Source organism: Bolinopsis microptera, chromosome 4 (genome assembly GCF_026151205.1).
Source record: "Bolinopsis microptera isolate Bmic1 chromosome 4, MBARI_Bmic_1.0, whole genome shotgun sequence".
Lineage (NCBI taxonomy): Eukaryota > Metazoa > Ctenophora > Tentaculata > Lobata > Bolinopsidae > Bolinopsis > Bolinopsis microptera.
Genome location: NC_087075.1, coordinates 6,363,465 through 6,385,994, shown reverse-complemented (window position 1 = coordinate 6,385,994; position 22,530 = coordinate 6,363,465). Strand labels below are relative to the sequence as shown.

At 36.9% G+C, this 22,530-nt stretch overlaps 3 protein-coding genes across 3 annotated transcripts in view; 2 read left to right on the top strand and 1 right to left on the bottom strand.

Annotated features, from left to right (window-relative positions):
* The window catches only part of LOC134813723 (uncharacterized), an 88,630-nt gene that overhangs the window by 13,034 nt on the left and 53,066 nt on the right, over positions 1–22,530 (bottom strand). The gene's annotated exons all lie outside the window — the stretch shown is intronic.
* LOC134813960 (uncharacterized) lies at positions 1,395–3,920 on the top strand. The gene is made up of 2 exons (XM_063821910.1): positions 1,395–1,617; positions 2,592–3,920. The coding sequence occupies exons 1-2, from the start codon at positions 1,404–1,406 to the stop codon at positions 3,536–3,538; spliced, it is 1,161 nt and encodes a 386-aa protein (XP_063677980.1). The 5' UTR covers positions 1,395–1,403; the 3' UTR covers positions 3,539–3,920.
* On the top strand, positions 4,134–15,152 carry LOC134813979 (F-box/WD repeat-containing protein 7-like). The gene is made up of 13 exons (XM_063821937.1): positions 4,134–4,315; positions 4,434–4,625; positions 4,848–4,938; positions 5,194–5,421; positions 10,179–10,310; positions 10,983–11,123; positions 11,279–11,447; positions 12,614–12,726; positions 13,074–13,241; positions 13,473–13,642; positions 13,758–13,842; positions 14,477–14,573; positions 14,782–15,152. Exons 1-13 carry the CDS (start codon positions 4,134–4,136, stop codon positions 14,805–14,807), a joined length of 1,794 nt encoding a protein of 597 aa, XP_063678007.1. The 3' UTR covers positions 14,808–15,152.

Here is a 22,530-nt window from a genome sequence, read left to right as displayed (position 1 = left end):
GTAACTGCACCAAAGCTGTCGGTCATATTTAGATTGTAGTTCTAACAAAGATTTCTTAAGATTATTCTTGAATATACTGATGGGAGTGGAGAAGTCTATTTCACTTGTTGACTTACGGCAGTGATTCCAAATACTAGTTGATTGATAGATGAATAGTGAGGATGGAGTGGGTGGGATGAAGTAGTTGTCTCGTCTTGGTGACCTGTTGAATAAAGAGAACATTGAGACTGGTGATTGGAACTTATTAATTTTAAACATTTCCAGTAAACAGTGCAACTTATGAAGATTGTGGACAGTCAGGAAGTTATACTCGTTACAGATTGGTTTACTGTGTTCTAGTTCAAAGAAATCTTTGCCTAACATCTGCTTGATAACTTTACCGGTCTTATCCCTAGTGATAGGCCTTACTCTGGCACATGTTTTGAACTTATTGAAGTATGCATCATTATCACCAAAGAGAATTCTTATGCATTTCTTTTGTGTTTTAAATATGGCTTCTAGTTTATTATTTGATACACCTCCCCAAACAGATATTCCATAACATAGGTGTGATTCAAAAAGGGTGTGGTACAGGTCCTTATATAGTTTTTTTAGGTACACAGCGTCTAATTCCACATAGTCTACCTATCTCACATTTCAATTTACGGTTTAACGCTCTTAAGTGAGCATCCCAGTTCAGTTTTTGGTCAATAATGACTCCAAGAAACTTAGTTTCCTCCACCTTTTTAATTACTATATTATTTAGTGTCAGTTCTAATTCATTGGTGTTTGAATCTGGTTCATTTCTACAGTTCGGCTTAAAGTGGATATAACAACATTTCTTTATGTTGATATGCAGCAAGTTACTCTTCATATACTGATGAACAAGTTTAAGAATTTTATTAGCTTTGCAGTAAAGTGTTTTTATACATTTATCTATAACTCGTGGTGGTGCAGCCTGGACTTAATTTGGGATCCCATTACAAGTTACAGTAGGGTGAATTTGTTGTTTTCTGAAGCGCCCCGCTCAGTGGCGTAACGTTGCCTGTTGGCGCCCTTGCTGAAAATGCGCCCCCTGTTGGCGCCCCCTCCCCTTTTGGCATCCCTCCCTAAAATTGAGCAAATTAGATGATTTTAGAGGATACGCCGGTAAAATCTCTAAAAAAGTGTTTCTAGAGCAAAACGCTCATATCAGTGTTGCTAGTACTGTAGTCAAGTTTTTCCAAATTTTCCCACGATTTGGTGCCCCCCTAAGATTTCGCCCCCACACAGTGGGGACTGGGGCCTTCGTTACGCCACTGGCCCTGCTGTGCGGGCTACTGTTTGAAGGAAAATTTATTGGTATCGAAAATTGTGATTTTGTTTCAAAACTGTGAACAATTCATTCATATTCATTCAAAATAATGACAAAATAATTGTTCAGTATGAGAAATCATGGAAAGAGACCAACTTCAAGATACAAGGAGGCCCCAACTTCAAGATACAAGGAAGCCCACCGGAAAACAATTATGGGAACACGGTTTCATGAGCTATTCTTTACCCCACTCCCTCCTGATGCCAATCCTGCTAAAGTTCAAGCTCTCCTTCAACCTACAGGTGTTCAGTGCAAAGATGTTAGACTTCACAAAGGAGTAAAAGGTAAATGATAATCTCATCCAAATTATCCATATTTACTTAGAGCTGTTGTTCATCCATTGCATGTATTTGATTAATATTGATAGAATTGATCAAGATTATCTCGATCTATCCCATTAATTTGTCATCCCATTTTTATTTAAATAACAGTTATTGTGTCTCATTCTGATTCATTTTACCTAATAGAAATATACAGGGTGGGCCAAAAGTCAGTGTGCAAACGTTGGCCTTAATAGCTCAGTCACTGAGTGCCCAATTGAAATACTTCCTTCTGGTATGACTTAGTACCACCACTGGTTCGAGGAATTTGTCAACTCGAAAAATATTCGCGTTCATTTTTTTCAAATGGAGGTTCATTTTCACATTTATTTGATAGTTAGGATAGTCGGATCAAGCTAAATGTTATTGAATTGTGTTTGGCCATTCGAATTACGTTTGTCCTGAAAAAATTAGAATTGTAGCTTCTCAGATGACCGAGATATGAAGCATAACGAGTTTATTCATTACGTGTGATCAGGTGATTGGTTTACCTAATCACGTGATAAGGTGACCCCGTTAACTACCCCGTTAAACATTATGGGAATTGTTAAGGGTGCCCAATTAAGGTGTCGTGTCACGGTGTCACATAATCACCCAGTCAATTTTGTTAACGAGATACACAAAATGCTTGATAACTTCGTCATTTCTAACCCGTTTTGCCTCATGTTTTCAGATCATATGCAACATTTGATAATCTACCGTTTCTGAAAAAATTAGGCGTTCAGCATGTTCAGAGAAAACAATATAGGTGTTTTAATCTTGAATGGGCGTGGTCTAAAATATTCAAATTTTCAAATTTTGACGACGGAGTCCTCGAACCAGTAAGTACAGTATGCCATCTACAAAGCAACAGCTCTCAAATATAAAACACGGCGGAGGTATAAGACCCAACGTTTGCACACTGACTTTTGGCCCACCCTGTATATTTATCGTTTCAGGAATCAGTGCATTTGTCGTATTTCATTGTGATGCTGATGCTGCTGCTGCTCTTAAAGCATTTAGAACTGACCCTTTATTCATAGAGAACAAGAGAATTGAAGTGAGGTACACTATGAACTATTCTAATGAAACCATTAATCATAGTCAGCAAGTTACAGCTAGAATAAAACAAGCATTCAGTTGGATGACAGAACATAACATCAGTGCCAGAGAACTGCCAAACGAGCTTGAAACCTTGGTTGGTACAACCAATTTCACTGATATTGATACCAATTTCACTTGCAAAGATAGGCACACTGAGTGTGCATTCTTCAGTCATGTCACAAAATCTGGAGTTGTTGAGGAGTCACATGATACTTTACCTGTTGAAGCACCAGAAAGTGTAATTTACAAACCAAATGAGATTTTGCAACTGTACAAAAAATCACAAGAGCCTGCAAACCAGGGTCCAAAAGTTAGTAAATCTTCCAAAAAGAAGTCTGCTAAGAAGAGACAAGCTCTTGCTAAAATAGAAGCGGAACTTACCAGACAAGCCAACATTGCTCCCCTTGAACCTGGTATGGGAAGAGGTTTCTGTCAGCAACGTCCCAGAATCTCTCCAGTTATATCACAAGCAAATATCGCAAATTTGCCCATCAGTATCAATAAACCATGTGCCGTAATATGTCCAACTAAAAGACAGGACATTCCTACTTTTAGCCTCATGGAGAAGTTTCCGGAAGCTAGTCCAGAGAAACTCTTCCAGGCTAAAAAAGAAACTCACATACCACGTGATCTTACAGAAGGGAGAAGTATGTTCATGAGTCCTGAAGAAGTTACCAACAAATTCTCTGAGCATGGAAAAGAGAAGAGTGGGCTACCTGAGTCCAGAAAGTGTATGGGTAGAGGAAGAGGCTACATAAATCTTAGTGCGGATAAGTTACAAGAATTCAAGAGCAAATTTTGATCCGTTAAAATCAGTGTGATCTTTGTTTTTAGAATGTGATGATAGTTGCAGTATTGCCACTATTACAGTTTGATAATGGTATATACTTTTAATTCCTTTGCTCAACAATTTATACTGTAAATCCAGAACACGCTTTTAATTCATACACTGTTAAACTCCAAAAACAACGCGAAATTTGGGTTTGGGGATGAGTGAAAATGTGGCTGAACCCCCCACAATTTTTTATGTTGTGCTTTTTATCCATGGAAATATTTTAATTTTAATCATTTTTTATCATAATTTGGCTCAGGCTAGTAATCCTGGTATAATTTTATTTGTATGATCAGAGTAAAACTTCATTATATAATCGCTTTATTGTATTGCTACTGACCCTCAAATTACTAATAGAATGTCTTACTAGTCATGAATCAAGTTTATATTACCATATAAGGTCATGATTATTGTACAGGATTAACCAAAATTCGCTGCCCATACGCAACTCTTGAATAACTCACATAATTCTACGCAACAGTGCATCCAAGTTTCAGGGGATAGAAGTATGTGTCGTAATTAGATATCATTATAACTATTAACGATTAAAACCTCCACTAGCTTCATGATGAAGAAGCCCCTCCAAGCCCCGGTCCAACATCTCTCCCGCTCCCTCCCTCAACTTTCCAACACACCTGTTTGCCACTGTCCGGTTTGTTGTTCCTGTCGAGCTGGTGATAACCGCCGGTCCTGGAACACCCCCTGTCCCCTTCTTTCTCTTACTATTCCTGAGAAATCAACCAGACCGTGAGTGTGATAAGTATGCATTTTTCTTTATCGTGAATTTGTTATATGATTTTACTAAAGTAACCGTCATGGGATCCAAACGATTCTACGAATTTTAATGAAATTTAGATATTTTCAGTTCATCAATGATCTCGCCTGGTTCCCAATCCCTGACAACAGATGTTACCCTGACTCGGAAGACGAGTTTACCTCCTTCCAACTGCAGCTCTGAAGTCGAGAATGTCCCTGAATCTGCTGGAGACAGTACTTCTGCTGGAGACAGTACTTCTTCCTTTCTGAGTGCTGAAACTAGAAACTGTCATGTTAGAAGGTTCGTGGTTAAATGCTACATTCCAGCAAAAATTTATTGGCCGAACTTCAAATATTTTACGTTCAATGTACTTAATCAAAACTATATTCCTGTACATCGTCTATGTAAACAGTTTTGATTAACTATTTAATTTACGAAGATGTGGTATGTAAATAATTCCGCGCTGGCATTGTCGATAAGAATTCCTTCATAACTTGATCTAAAGACAGCAATATTCCATAGGTCATGCCCTGACTCGACTAAGAGGTGCAGTGTAGAGGAAGACAGCCCTCTTCTGTCATTTGGGCGGAGGAAACGCTTCCGACGACCCCGGGTTTGTGGGCCCTTTCCTTACTTCCCCTTGCTATTTTCAGTAATCATATTATGAAAACGATTCTTCGCATTGAAACACGGGTGATTATTAACATTCCACGAAATTTTTTAAACGTTGAACAAATCATCAACCATAAACACTCAGTTTATTTCGTATTGCAGGACTTATATTATTATACATATTAACAATTTCTTACCCTACAATATTTGATATTTATTTCATTTCCACATAAAACCATAATTGCACCCTCTTCAGCAAGGAGTTCCGACAGTGCAGTTTCACACACATCTACGAACAATGCTGGGATGGTACGAAGAATTTGATGACGCCCAGAAGAACGACTTTTTAAAACAACTTCTAGAAATTTCCAACTCTCCCCAAACCCACCTGTTGTCGACCCTGATGGCTCCAATACTTCATGCTAACTGTCCACACAACTGTACTGATATACTTTACTGGTTGCCACCTGGACTCAGCTTAGAGGTGGGTTTTTGTTTAATGGCTGTATAAACTCCTCCGGGATACTGCCAAGGGAGGGGATATAGAAAATAAGGGGCGGTGTTATTTTGATCCATACCGCTGTTTTTCCCACTTTGTAAATAATTCCTTCTCCTATTCACTCAACCCAGTTCTAGTTTGGTTTTGTTGAGTGATATCTCGTCTTTATTCCGTGTGCTGGTTTATCATGTCACGTGTTCTGATGACGCGTATCACATGACCTACTACTATGACACGCATTGGTCAAAAATGTCACGTGACCTATAACTTAACAAAAAAACTAAAGATCTGCTTGGCAGTTGGCACGTGCCAGTCTTGCAGGCGCTGACAAAGTTCCAGCACGTTTCTTGGACAATTTCCAGAACCTGTCTTCACTCTGTACTGTTAAAGTTGTAGATTTTGTTGTACCGGGTGCCCACTGCCCAGTTTGATATAGCCACCGTTTTCAGATAATATCATCATTCTACAACTAATAAGAAATGTTCCAATCTGTAAACTTCATATTGTATTCTATCATTAAGTTCTGTGAGATGCTCTGTAATCTCGGTATCTTAGTAGGCCCAACATCTCGTAGTAAATTGGTATGGTAAATTAGAATAGTGGTCGTACAAGTGGACACCAGAACAGCGGCAGAACCTCAGATTATCTGGCTCTACATCTGCACTGTCTGATACGGAATAATATCAGACATTCCTGACATTCCTCTAGCTCCTTTATAAATATGTCTTTATTTAATCTTTTACCTATAACTAACGCCTTTTACCGCCGTTCTGCCAACTTTCCCCCGACGTTATTATCACTGATAATTACAAGCAGAATTGAGGCATTCTTCCTTGCATGATATAAATAAACTATAAGTAAAGTTGTAAGAGCAACGCATTATGCTAAAGAATGATGTAGTGGTTCGGAGATATAAGAAGAGCTACTGATTGATTGGGAATCGAGCGGTTTACTCGATTAATGTTTACTCAAAATTATAATACAAACAGTAATAGATAGAAAATAGTAATGTTAAAAATTCTTTTTTTTTTTAACCCTCTGGAAAGGGCACTGCACACTGTTATCAAAAAGTACACTGTGATCATGAAGTACTATGAACTACAGATTTAAAAACACGACGCTTCACGCTACACATGATATTACACATCCATAATATCGATCCTATAGGTTAAGAAGTTTAGACTTGCACTGAACAGCTTGGACTATTGTTTTTTAAATTTTGTGCAAAATTTTACCATCAGTGATTAATGATTTTGGCCGGTAACTCAGCGCTTACAGTAATTATGAGCGCGCGATTGAGATAAATGTATGGAAAAGGAATTTAGCGGCAGTGAAATGCTTGCTTATCTACGCTAAGTGGGGGTAGTTTTGCGAGCGGTTATTATATTGGTAGTCAGTAATTGCAAGTTGTTATTTAAATTCGTGTCATTTAGTGTATTTTCTATATATGCTGGGTTGTGTGATTTTCATACTGCTCCCTGTTGCATGCGATTAATTAGACAATAGACTTAATTTAAACTTAGATTATATTCGTTTCAGTTGAAATTGAGTTGTAAACGATAAGACCATGCACAGTGAGAATTTCATGTTCACTGAAAAATGGCTTTGTGTGTTGTGGTAAGGCACCTTCCTTAAAGTAGTAGTTTACGAAGCCAGGCATAATAGCCCTTATTCCTTGCTTCTGTTTGCTGAATATAGCATCTATATGGCTTTTTGCAGCAAAACCCCATATCAATGAACAATAGTTTATATGAGACTGTACAAAGCTTTGGTATATCTGGAGTCTAACTTTAATCGGCAGCCGACTTTTTATTTTGTACATAATACCAATATACCGCATCATTTTCGATTTAAGAGCAGTAATGTGACTGGTCCAGGTCAATTTTTCGTCAACAATTACGCCAAGAAATCGGGCCTCAGTTTTTCGCTCAATAGTGGTGCCTGCAATTTGAATATTTACGTCAGGTGTTGAGGAGCATGTAGCACGTTTTCTTAAGGTTTAACGAAAGACCATTTTGATCTACCCAGTTTATCAATAAAGGTGAAAATTATGTCATCTTTTGTAGTAATTCTTGATGATTTTTACCTGATATAATTATGTTTGCGTCGTCAGCATATAAAACAAATTTAGCGTACGATTTGATTTTTGGCATGTCATTGATATATATTATGAAAAGTAAAGGTCCTAGAATACTGCCTTGCGGCACTCCATGTCTCATGGACTGTGAGGAAGAATTTGTGCCCCCTATTGAAACATACTGACTCCTGGAACTTAAATAAGACTTGAACCATTGGTGTGCTAGTCCTCTTATACCATAATGATACAGTTTGTCTAAGAAAATATCGTGGGAAATTACATCAAACGCTTTGCTAAAATCAAGTAGGAGGAGTAGAGAGACCTCTTTTTTGGAGAGGTTGTGTCTAATCGTGTTGGTTGCATCAAGGAGCGCATGTTCACGCGACCGACCCGCCGAAAACCGTATTGTCCTTCAAATAAAGTGCTATGTCGCTCTAGGAAGTCAAGGACTCTTCTGTGCATGAGTTTCTCATAGATTTTTGAAAAGGTGCAGAGCAATGATATTGGTCTGTAGTTTTTCACATCTAGTTTTGAGCCTCCCTTAAGGATAGGAATTACTTGATATCACAATAAAATAAATCTGCCTTTATGAAGATTGCAGCTCGTTATTTTAAGAAGTGGATCATGTTGGACAATAAGCAACAATTTTGTGTTAGGAATGTTGCAACATATTTGAAGCCCATACCACCCTTACAGTTCAGCAGGCATGGATCCAGCTGTGAAATTCTGGGAGGGTGACGTGGCGCAAAGCGCCACCGAAGGAGCCACGGCAGGGGTTCGGGGGCGCAGCTATATATATCGATGGCTGTTTCTATTAAGGGATTTCTTCTGTTTCTAGAGTAAAACAACAATGTTAATTAACAGTTCAATCTCGACCATTTTAGAATGTAGGGTTACAAAAAAACAGTTAAATTACTTCAAAACCACTCTTCTCGGGTTTTCTGCAAATTTGTATTATATAACTTTACCAATGTCTATTGCCTTTTCATGGCTAAGTAGGACCAGGTAATGGTTTTCTTCAGATCCATAAGCTTCTGAATGATGTTAGGGGTGCTGGCGGGATTTGGTGGAATGTCTGCCATTTGCATCTTCAAGCACTCAGCCCTTAGTATCGAGGGCCTGATCCCTAGAACGCTGTAGTGCTCAAAACACCTTTATACAATAACATCAAACTGAAACATTCAAACATGAACTGACACCATGGACATTGGACAGGACTATATTATAATTAGGTATGACATAGATAGCACACCCTCACTGAATAGTGAACCATATACACATAACACAAACAACGTATCATACTATGAACAAGAATAGGAAGTTAGTATCATCGAGTCGTATGAGTTCAGTTCGTAGTTTCCATAATAACTTCTTGAAGCAGGAGATAATAAGTTTCAATAAGCAAGCAATAACCAAATAAATCATCCAATAATCTGGATGGTTTATCATAAAATAAGATTATGATAAGTTTAAATATAACCCCTGTTCGTTTCAGCGTTATGTGTGCTATAATAATGAGCCATTTCACTCTTGTTTAAATGCTTTATAATTGATTTCCCACTATAATATTAATCCATATTATATATTCGTTATGTTGCCTTAAGTTCTACTTTGTCTATCTCTTTGGATGTAAGGTTGTCATTTATTATACTGTGTTCATATTCACACATATTTATTACCTTACCTTGATCCACATATTCTTTGTTTTAAGTGACAAATCAAATAAATTAACACTTTTAAAAGTACAATAACAAGGAAGAACGTCTAATAAATACAGATATCTACAGATAGGTAGCGCGTGTGTATTGTAAATGTAGTGTATTTCTTGTTATATTAGTAATAGTATTGTATTGTAAAATATGTAGTGTATTATTAATATTACTGTATAACACACTAAACGATATCCCTACCATCCCTACGCTCAAAAAAATATGTCCTATTTTTTGGTTCTCTTTTTTCGATTCACTCAATTAATTAATTGAGCTTTATAAAATCGTGAACGTGCTCACGTATTAAATTTTTCTCACTCAAATAATATACTCGCTGTGGTCGTAATCGATATTATAATTGCATTTTGTTGTCCGCACCCAAGTTTCTGTTTGTGTATCCTAATTAAAACTCGAGTAGCTGCAGTCCTAATCCTGCCCGGCACCACCGATACACGTATCGATTACTGTGTGCAAATTAATTCGCCCGTACAATTTTATTTCGCAAATAAAATGTGAATTTGTTCACTGTATTGTTTGCGTATGGAACTAAGGGGTAGGTACCGTGTTGAGGCATCTCTAATCTCTATGTACAGTTATCAAATTATATCGTATAGATATCACCTTACAAATTATGTCACTATTAAGCAATTCAAATAATCACTATATATATAATATTCTAGAAACTTCCTCCTCAGTGTGTACATTCTTAATGTATTATCTGATTTATATATAGTTATAAATCGTTATCTTACAACAAGGCTCAATATTAGATCATGTGGTGTCTGCTGAGATGGCTCCAAATAAACAACATTAGATATCAGAATTCGGAACTACTCAACATCCTTATTCAAGAATAAACATCCCACTTTACAATAATGACATTGTTTTTATAATGATTGATATTGTAATTACTAATTACCAACTGATTAACAGGTGATTAAAACTGCTATTTTCAGATACTGGGATATTTGGACGCGTATTCCCTAGCAGAGTGTCAGAAAGTTAACAAATACTGGTATCGTTTGAGTTGTGACACAAAGCTGTGGAGAGATTTGTGTTTCAGACCTTTTTACAGGCTCGGAGCAAAGGTAACTTTTAGCTGTGTACTGTTCACGGGTTGGTTGGTTTGTGTCACGTGATTAGATATTTTAAATTTAGAAGCTCAAGTTCACTGTCAGATATTATTGGAATGTTAATTATATATATAGTGTGCAACTATCGTAACCACTGCGAAGCCATGCTTGTATTTTCTGCAGAATATAATTAACGTGAGAACGTGGTATAATAATTGTATTGAATATTCAATTTTATACGGCAAATGTTGTACTCCATCACTTATGATACCACACAAAAATCTTGCCAGAATAAAACTTTTGCGACAGTTTTTACCACCCAAAAAACGTCACAGATAAATATAGCTTATTTATCAGCTATATTTAGTGCTAAGTTCTGTCACGATACTAATTTTGAAGCTGTATAAATAATGTAGCATTATATTATTATCATAACTCCATATTTGATATGGATCATTCAAAATATAACCAACTTTTGTCAAGAGTCAAGACCATGCCAGTAGAAACACAGTCTGCCCGTCTCTCTCAACTTTCACTACATTTCCACCCTTTAAATACAGGAGTTACTTTCCCACACTTCCCTGTATTAATTTGTCTGCTGTAGATAAAAGTGTAATTCTACTAATTATAATTACAGTCTAACCTATCTGTATGTTTACAGCACAGCTTATAAAACACATTATTCAGGTAGCGTCAAAACAATTGGAGATATTCAAGTCTCGGTACGGGTATATACCTTGGAGACGAGTGTTCATAGAGAGGTACAAATTACAACACAACTGGTTGACTGGTAACTGTTACGTGAGGACGTTTGAGGGACATACACAGGTGAATGTTAACACGGTTTATTGTAAGTTTAGAGCGAGCTAATCAATGGCGATTATTGAACATTGCTGTTTTCATCTAAGCATCACATGATTATGATTAATTTACCAACATCCAATTTTGTATAATCCCCAAAATACGAAATTGACATTTCACAGGGCATCACATGTGTACAGTTCGACGACTTCAGAATTGTTAGTGGTAGTTCTGATAAGACTATAAAAGTATGGAGCACCAGATCCAACACCCCCTGGGGCGGATTAACACTAAGAGGACATAGTGGTACTGTTAGGTGCTTGCATCTCAATAATAACCAACTTGTCAGCGGTTAGTTCTCACTGTTAGGTGCTTGCATCTCAATAATAACCAACTTGTCAGCGGTTAGTTCTCACTGTTAGGTGCTTGCATCTCAATAATAACCAACTTGTCAGCGGTTAGTTCTCACTGTTAGGTGCTTGCATCTCAATAATAACCAACTTGTCAGCGGTAAGTTCTCACTGTTAGGTGCTTGCATCTCAATAATAACCAACTTGTCAGCGGTTAGTTCTCACTGTTAGGTGCTTGCATCTCAATAATAACCAACTTGTCAGCGGTAAGTTTTCACTGTTAGGTGCTTGCATCTCAATAATAACCAACTTGTCAGCGGTTAGTTCTCACAGTTTAATTTAATTTTAATATTGATCGAATTTAGTTTTGTTGTGGTGTAAACTTTCCGAATGTTTGATACAGGATACTGTATTTTATCTTTTAGATATTCTAGAATATATGTTATGAAGCGTCGAGTAAGGTTGACCAACGAAAGGTTGAATAATGATATTTTATATATATATATATATATTATTAGTCAGCCACAACTATCAGTAAAACAACGCCTTGACTTCAAATGTCGGTAAAATGTACCTTTACAGTCATCCTGATATAAAGACATGTTAGTAAATTTATTCAAAATATCAATCCATCAATCAATCAAATAAAAGAAATTTAAAATTTAGAAATTTATGTAACTCAGCAATTCAAGTTATGGTGGGTGGAAATCCCAAATGAGTGGTAGAGGTGAGAAAATAAAATATGCAAGAAAAAAATCATCTTTCTTCTCTAACATTCATCCCTCCAAAGTGCTTTAAAGTTTTAAGCTGGTTTTGCCAAAAGTTCTCCCTTTGTTTACATATACTTAGTCTATCCTGGGCACATTGCTCAAAATTCCCAACGTCAACTTGCTCTATAATCGAAACATTAATGTCCTTACTTAAAGTACTGGTAAACAACTTAGTGGTGGTACGGTCAAGATTGTGCAAAATCTCATTATCTATAAAATGGCAGGAAAGTTCACAAGTCCTTCTTTGGGTTTTAATGTGGGATTTATGGTTCCTAAATCTAACCTTTAAAGAGTCTGAAGTACATCCTATATAACTTAACTTACAAATATTATCATTAACTATGTACACAACATTTTTAGTATCACACATATATATATATATTTATTTTTATTTTAGGTTCAAGCGATTGTACGATTAAAGTTTGGGATCTTGCTGAAGGAGTTGGATGGTCAAGAAGTAGATGTACTGTAACTATGGTGGGCCACAGTCATACAGTCAGATGTTTACAGGTTGTATTTTTGTTAGCAATCACTAATTGGTAATCACTAATTAGCAATTTGACATTGCTCCCAGATCTAAAGTAATTGGACAACGATGGGCACAATATTCGGTCACAGTGGATAAAATGTAAATTGTAACGCGCGCCGCAAACTATGAGAAAAAACTAAATCAATCTTATCGGATGACTGCGCGGCGTTTTCGTCCGCAAAGTAAAACATAACATAAAACGTGCAGTCAACCATGTTGTTGTTTTCCTAAAATAAAATGGCGGCTTCGAATAATTCTCTGAGTGGTCACTAGTCCACCGTTAAATTTCCATATATCATTCCTAACATGTTTGTATTCTTGTAATCAGGTAGGTCTAGGGGTTGTAGTTAGTGGTTCCTACGACCACACCCTAAAGAAATGGCGACTGAGCACTGGGGAATGTCTAGCCACTCTACGTGGACATTTGGCAGCTGTGTTGAGTGTACAGTTTGATTGCAGCAAGATAGTCAGTGGTTCCTGCGATAACACTATTAAGGTTTGTAATCACCGATTTTGTTTGAATGTTAGGGGCACTTCTACTTAAATTACTGTCTAAAGATAATATTATGTTCTATGTTTGTATGGGATATGAACGATTTTTGGTTCGTCTCAACATACATAAAAACGTTTTTACCGAGTTACAAAAAAGTTTTAAAAATAAATTGATGAATAACTAATAAGTAATTAATGTAATCATACCGCTATTATGTAATAAACACCTTGATAGGTGTGGAGTTTTGATACAGGAGAATGTTTGGCGACACTATCTGGTCACAACAACGCTGTCACGTGCATACACTTCGACCATTCCCGGATAGTATCTGGGAGTTTAGATACCCAAATAAAAGTTTGGGACATCAAAAGTGAGAGGTGTATTCAAACACTCGACTGGGCGAGGTATGTTGAAATGAAATACAGCTTGTTGGACAGACAAATTTATTCGCAAGTTTTCTCAGCTGATTTAAGAGTTCCATATTTGTTTTCATCTGTAACGTCTCCCTTTCCTGCCCAGTGCTGAAGGACACACTGGTGTTGTGAGATGTTTACAAGCAGATACCTGGAGGATTGTTAGCGCTGCTGATGATAAAACAATCAAGGTAAATAGCCCCCCCCCCCCCCCCCCCCCCCCCCCCCGGCCCCCCCTCCCCCCCCACATCCTACATACAATATGATACACATTTGTATTTCAATGTTTGACTTGTTGACACCATTATTCAAACAAAATCCTTGTAGAAATTGCGAGAGAGGCAAAGTTGACAAGTAATATTTTGGATATTTTCACATGAGAGTAACCCCGATAACCACTTTAAACTTATACAGGTGTGGCAAGTGAAATTCATATATAATCATCATAGCTTACTAACTCAAACGTAAAAATTGTAACAAAAGCAAAATTTAATCAGTCAAAATTCGTAAGCTGATTAGCAGTGACTAGAACTACTTATCAAACAAAAATGCACTAATCGGTCTTAGAACTGCTGTGTCCCATTACTGTAAATTGATAACGCTAAGAAATCTTGTTAAAGTAGTGACGATAACACTAAAAGCATAATATTGCCTCTTCTACATACCAGCTTTATTAATTGTAAACACGACCAAATGTATCAATTTATCAAATGATCCAGGTTAAATTTTGGATATTTTGGATATTTTGGATATTTTGGATATTTTGGATATTTTGGATATTTTGGATATTTTGGCATGAGAATAACCCTGATAACCACGTTACAGGTGTGGTCACTAGAGAGCGGAAAGAGACTGGTAACACTGCGAGAACACACTGACGGCGTCACGTGCCTACAATTTAACGATCTAAAGATAGTTTCGGGTAGTTACGATAAAACTGTCAAGTTGTGGGACTTTACCAAATCTTGAGAATACAAAGTTGGGGGGGGGGGGGGAGGGGGGGGGGGGGGAGGGGGGGGGCAACCATATTAAAGTATATTAAAGTATATCCCCGGGTCAAAATCGGAAAAAAACCTACATTTTGATATACTTTAATATGGTTGACACACCCCCCCCCCCCCCCCCCCAAGTTACCTGGAATAAAGACAGTTTATAGTTAGCAAGAAGAATCAGGTTGATCATTCATGGAGGAACTATTGTGTATTGTTGTCGTGGCTATTTAAGACTTTTCGTGGACTAAAACTCTGAATTAAGTAATTTGTTACAAGATGTTTTACTTCTTTTCACACTATATTTTATTGGCCATTACCTCATTTTCTTTATTGTTTATTATGAGATTTGAAATTGACACCGTGCGGGTATTTTCCTGAGAACATTAAGTATTACCACTAACAGATTGAGAGTATGTTATGAAAACTTTAAGTTTGTACGGTTCATAATGATATTGTATATCGTTTGTCTTTTAACTACATAAAAGATTGATTAATTTAATGAGACTCAACGTGTGTATACTCATTTTTGTCACATCCCCTTAATGTGAAAGAGGGTGGAAATAAAATCACCGTTAAGCTTATTAGATTCGATAACTGTTCCTAGATTTAAAGTAAAAATTAACAAATCGGGTCCTACTTAACTCACTTTTTTACCCTCTAGTTCCATGGCCAAATTTTCCCGAATTTTTCGATTCACTGAAATATTTGAGCTAAAAAAATTTGTAAACGTGCTCAAAAACGTCGATTGGGCGACATCTGTCCGACAGCGACATCTGTCCGACTCAGAAAATAGGTTATTCGGACAATAGTTTATGTCGGATCATACCGTACGATTTTCTTGAAACTTTCCATAAAGTATACGTATGGTGGTTATAGGTAATAGGACAGATAATCTGTGTAAGTTTGAGCGAGTTTTTTTTACACACGCTGCAACCTTGCTCTTCTGAGAAACAATAATTACCAACAAATACAATCGTTTTAGTTGAAAAGAAAATTAAAATTACCCTCTAGCTTGATTCTTTATAATTTATATCCTCTGACTGTAAGTGTAAAACACAGTTTTAGAAATTAGCTGAAAAGCAGTACCTAATAACCACGTATCAAATAAACAATGTAGTTTTAATTAAGTTAAATAGGCATCCTACAGGACATTGTCGCATTTTAGGCGACATTGTCGCATTTTAGGCGACATTGTCGCATCTTAGGAACATGGTCACAGCTGTCATTCCGCCACTTCTTCATTCGGGTGTTTGTTTATGTGTTCGTGTGTTTGTAAACATACAGGTTATACAATCCCCAGGTATAGGATAGCAGAACAGAATAAATTATTATGGTTTTTTATTGCTCTCTTTTCTCGATCTCGTAGTTCTCTGAAATAGATTCAGCTGTAAATGGTATAACTGAACAGTATTGCGCAAAAATTAAACAAAATAACCACATTACACATCCCCCTAAGTGCATCCCCCCCCCCCCCCCCCTATATATAGTATACGATAAGACGATGGGTCCGACGATACTTTTAATACAACATACGCACTACACGTGCTACATTAGAATAATAAGAGAACAGTATGGTACACATGACGTGTACAATTGTCAATTACACACGTGTACAATTACACACGTGTACAATTACACACGCGTACAATTACACACGCGTACAATTACACACGTGTACAATTACACACGTGTACAATTACACACGTGTACAATTACACACGTGTACAATTACACACGTGTACAATTACACACGTGTACAATTACACACGTGTACAATTACACACGTGTACAGTTACACACGTGTACAATTACTCATGTGTACAATTACACACGTGTACAATTACACACGCGTACAATTACACACGTGTACAATTACACACGTGTACAATTACACACTTGTGCCCCTTATACATTGTCTTATCTTCTTATAGCTGATTTAACCTTGATCCTTTTCGTTAATACAATGTCTCACCAATGGGAGGAAACTCTGATCGCTCGGGCTTTATTTTTTCACCATAACAACTTGAAACTTCCTCAAAATCTAGCGTCCAGCAGCACCCTTAAAAGCAAGGAATTTATAAAATATAAAATATATTTCTTCACTGGACTAAGTTTGGTTTCAACTAAAACCATAAATAAAACTTTGCGCTATACTGGAGAAAGTATTCTATTAAATATTGAATTAGTGTTACGTCGTCAGATTCAAATATCTTTAGACGATAGATTATATATCCAGCAAACCTTGTTCAACATAGCGGCTACAAAAGGACGTGGTAGAAAGGCAAAGAGAACGTATCTTAGCGTCGCGGAGCGAGGTAACAGAAATCTGTAAAGTTTAACACAATGAAAAGGTTGTTTACTAGGTATATTAGGAGAAGGAGGAAACCATTAAAACTTAAAACTATCCAAGTTATGCAATTATAAATATACAATTTAACAGCGCAAAATAATAAGCTGAGCTTTGTGTAATTTTACATTATTCTTATGCAATTTCGATCTTATACTGCAAAAAAAACATTTTTCTTTCCTCGATCCAGCGTGAAATAAAATAAGCAACAATACCACTCAAACAGAGACTGCACCTCAAAGATTAAACTGAAAAGCAGAGTTACAATAAGTGAAAGTGAAAGTGAAAGTGAACGTGAAAGTGAAAGTGAAAGTGAAATTAACCTGAAAAGCAGAGTTACAAGTGGTATGCCCACAAGAAGACACACCGCACGTGCAGTCTATTCTCCTTCTCACCATCGCATTCCTTAAGTTAGACGAGACATCATTGTACTTCATTGCCAAGGTGCACCTGAGTCACAGGTTATAGAATTTTTTTATATATCATCGATGAACGAACCGAAATTTAAATCGTCTTTTTTTCTCAGATTACCTGGTGATTTGTAGAGGGTTTGAGTCAAATTCTCGGTTTACTTCTATTCCCAAAATGTAAAGTTGTCCGACTTTTAGCTCTTTGCCACACTTTCGGGGGGTCACAATACGAACAGTGCCCGTTTTAATCTTGAAACTGTGGTGGTAACTAGGTGGTAACTGGATAGTAGCTAGGTGGTAACTAGGTGGTAACTGAATAGTAACTAGGTGGTAACTAGGTGGTAACTAGGTGATAACTAGGTGGTAACTAGGTGGTAACTGGATAGTAACTGGATAGTAGCTAGGTGGTAACTAGGTGGTAACTAGGTGGTAACTAGGTGGTAACTGGATAGCAACTAGGTGGTAACTAGGTGGTAACTAGGTGATAACTAGGTGGTAACTAGGTGGTAACTGGATAGTAGCTAGGTGGTAACTAGGTGGTAACTGGATAGTAACTAGGTGGTAACTGGATAGTAACTGGATAGTAACTAGGTGGTAACTAGGTGGTAACTAGGTGGTAACTAGGTGATAACTAGGTGGTAACTAGGTGGTAACTGGATAGTAACTGGATGGTAACTAGGTGGTAATTATGTGGTAACTAGATAGTAACTGGATGGTAACTAGGTGGTAACTAGGTGGTAACCAGGTGGTAACTAGGTGGTAACTGGATAGTAACTGGATAGTAACTGGGTGGTAACTATCTGGTAACTAGATTGTAACTAAATGGTAACTAGCTGGTAACTAGGTGGTAACAAGGTGGTAAATAGGTGGTAACTAGGTGGTAACAACTAACAAGGTGGTAACTAGGTGGTTACTAGCTGGTAACTAGGTGGTAACAAGGTGGTAACTAGGTGGTAACATGGTGGTAAATAGGTGGTTACTAGGTGGTAACTATGTGGTTACTAGGGGGTAACTGGGGGTAATACGAACAGTGCCCGTTCTTGAAACTGGGGTGGTAACTGATAGTAAAAATGATTCAACTGTCCTGAGAATATAATTGATTGTGAGACTATAAAATCCATCAAAACAAAATTACTCGAGGGTTAAAGTGGTGTCTCATCAGTCATCGTAAACAAAATCGTTATAAATGTAATAACCTCATGAATTAAGGCTCAATTGCCCTGATTACTTTCCAGTAACTTCCCGGTTATATTGATTACTAATTGGTCTATAATTACCATTACCTTCTTCTAAAGATCTGGTTTACATTGACGTTATAGTAATTGTATTCCTCGTCGTACCACCCTCTACGTCTTACGTGTCCCAGAACCACTGTGAAGTGAAAGTGAAAGTAAAAGTGAAATAATAATACCACATAAAAAGCGAAAGCGAAAGTTCAACATGTCCCAGAATGGGGTAACTTGGGGTAACTCAACTATTGACTAGTTGAATATTAAATTAGGATATCCTCATAATGCAAGCTACAATTTAAAACAATTTACCACGGGAAAGTGAAAGTGAAAGTGAAAGTGAAAGTGAAAATGACAGTAAACGTACATAGTACCTGCATGTGGTGCACAATAATCAGTTTGTAATCGAAACTCTTGACACCTCTCGCACTGGTCCACATTTGAAGCGGTGATGGGCAAAACTGTCCACAACAAAAACAGCACGACTACTCCGACCAACATATTAAAAAATATTTGTTTACATCATAAAGATTGATGATGATACGATATACGATTGTCAAGGACGATTATATCAGAAATCGGAAATATTCCAGCTTAAGATTATATTTTATAAGTCGACCGATAAAAATAAGGCGTGATAATAATTTTAAAGCCAGCTTATGAGCTTATAATTATAATTACAATTATAATTGCTTCTGAAATTGGCAAATCAAAGCTAGTTAATTTGGCAGCCCGCCAAGTATTTGTGTCTAATACTACTATATACTACATATACTATAATATATACGCTGCGGGTAAATGTCATTAATTATATTTTAGATTAAATGGATTCGGTGGAGAGGTGAGGCATATTTTTGTTACACAGAAATTAACATATCAGCATCCTGGTCACCCAACAATCACTGTCACGTGTCACGTGTCATACAATGTCTGACACGTGACGTTCAGACAATTCAGTTTTCGCAATTTCGGCCAATTTAAACAACTAGTAGTTTTATTGGACCTTTACCGATAGTTGAAATTCGACAACTAGACTGTGACGTCTGCATAACATGGGGGTTTGAGACTAAGACTATATTTTGCCAATAGCACAGGAAGCATCTGGTGACGTAAAACTGACCATGGGAGGAACAATAGCTATAGGACAGTACCACCAGACGGCGACAATGGGTGCTTCATTCCGCAACCATATGTTTGGAGGTGAACTTCTAAAGCTAAACGTCTACAAGAGGCAACTAATGGCTGGGGAAGTAGGGGAAGTAGGAAAGATGTTCTGATCCCCGGGGATGTGTTCTGACTTTGCTTTGAGGATTCTCTACTTGGGGACGTATTCTTGCGGAGACCATCTCTTATTCTCTAAGCTACTGAGAGGCACGGAACGATCACTGAAGAGCGGATTACATGCCCTGTATGTTGATCCCTGGGACATACTCCACTTTTCCGAGTCAATAGTCGTGTGGTGGATTTATCATAATTTAAATCAGTTATAAAATTATAATTAACTAGAAACCCGCCGCTAGTCGAAAGCTTTGTTCGAGGAAATTTTAAGCGTCAGTTATGTTTTAATTTCTCTTCATCATATAGCCCCAAAACAATACTTTTTACCGCATCAAAAAATTTCAATCACAACCAAAGTTATAAATATATATAGGTATTTATCGGTCATCGCTAGTCAATGGTCAAACAATCCAACAAATATGCTTTAGTTCCCGAACCCTGCTTCACTGAAAATATATGAATTACACATTTGAATCATTTCGGTAAATGTCAGGTCCCTCATCGTCTCATTTGATAGATCTGTTCAAATTGAAGTTTTTACGTATGAAAGAATTGTGATAAATAAAAAAGGAAATTTGTGCTGAATGAAATTGGTAAAATGACATAATCTATCAAATGACTTTAGATCCTAAATCAAATAGGTTAATAAATGGATATTTACGTAGGTTGACAAAACGTTAATTCAAAATTATTATCATTATATGAAATTATTATATGAAAATTGATTGCTATGAAAATAAGTAATAGCTTACTGGGCCGCGCTCAGCCTGTCATTCCGCCAAATCTTTATTATCTTATATGTTAAGGAACATAATAGCCTGGGGTCCTCAGGTAAGTAATAGCTAGTTATGAAGACAATCCTTGAACACGGGATTCTTTGCAATATTGCCCCGACTTGACAGCACCAAGATATCCTTAGGATCCTTAGGATCGTGTGTTCTTGACAAAGCTTTGTTCGAGGAAATTTTAAAAATCAGTTATGTTTTAATTTCTCTTCATCATATAGCTCTGTTATACTGTAGACATAATGGAATTTATCTAACAATGGCAACAGCGTTGTTAGTATTCGGATTCCCAAAACGATACTTTTTACCGCATCAAAAAATACCAATCACAACCAAAGTTATGAATATAAGTCATAGCGTGAGCGTAAATGTGAGCTAGTTTTGAAATTATGACGTAGTATACAGCATAACAACGCGCGTAGTTAAGATGTTTTTGCTCGCGCACGTGCATTTTAACGTTGCTACGCAACAGCGCAGTAAACCTTTGCTAAAAAACGACATTATTCTAACGGTTATTTTACCTCACTTCCGACGTTAATTATAAAAAATCTAAAGCCTAAATCAAAATTCTAAGAATGCTATAGCCTATTCCTATCCTTTTTCTACAACCCTGCTAAAAATGGCGAGGTTTCAACTCCATTTGCGAGCTGGGTTTGATTTCACCAGAGGGTCATTTTGAGGTCGATTTTCGGTGTTTTTTCTTCTATGTCCCCGTTGCCGGGGAAATTTCGTCAAGTTTAAATTATAATATAGATTAATTAATTAATTATAAAATTCTAAAACTTCTGTGCACCATCATACTCTTCGTTGGTACAATTCGAAATACTGTGGATCGTATTACAACCTTTTGAATGTTTTATTACAGAAAATAATAGTTTTACATGTTTACATGATAATATGTCTAGGTATTCCAATATCAATTATCATCACATCATATGTTCAGGTTGTGTCAAGTAAGATACTAGATAAACTACGAGACCAATGGGAGGTTCTGGGAGGATTCGGCACCGGATTGACGAGGTCCTAGTGAAGCACTTAAAGAAGCATCATTAGATCATGTCCTTGCTGAGAAAAAATCCTTGGATGATTGGATCGTTATTATAGTAGGGAGGTGAAATACGATGAACATTGAACTGATTATATTGTCCTGACAATGCTTTTTTTGTGGCTTAATTTAATAATTTTGATTTACCAGTGCTTTATAGTGTTACAGTGTTACAGTGTATAAATTATATTGGGGAATATTTTACCAAATTAATTGAGCACTTGAATTTGTAACTGAAACATATCTCGACTGGCCTTATATATTATCATACTTCCATATAATCAGCCACATTTTGGTAACATATGCCTGGTTACCAGGTTACCAGGTTACCAGGTTCAGCCAAAAAACTACTCCTACAATAAAAATGATAATTAATTTTTTAGAATCAATTTATTTGATTTGTCATCCCAGCCTTTTGAATTGCAGGGAAGCGAACATAAAGTCCCTCAACTAAACCAAGATGTCTACTAATTCACACATTATAATGTATGAATACATTATATACGGGAAGATGCCGCACGTTCTAGGTGACATTCTCCTGGTCAATTAGACAACGTTGAGGTGCCCAGCAAACAAACATACTACTTACAAACATACATTATTCATGTAAAAACTTGAAGGGTTAACAAGTTAAACGTTTCGAACAGCTTGCTTAATTAATAATTCGTTTATCCTCTCAAAGTCAATGCGCTTGTCTCACGCCGCAACAATGCACTGCTTAGAGTTAGTACGTAATTGCACGACCCTTGATGATATGCAGCCAGTTTCAGTTGCGAATACCACGTACTAAGAG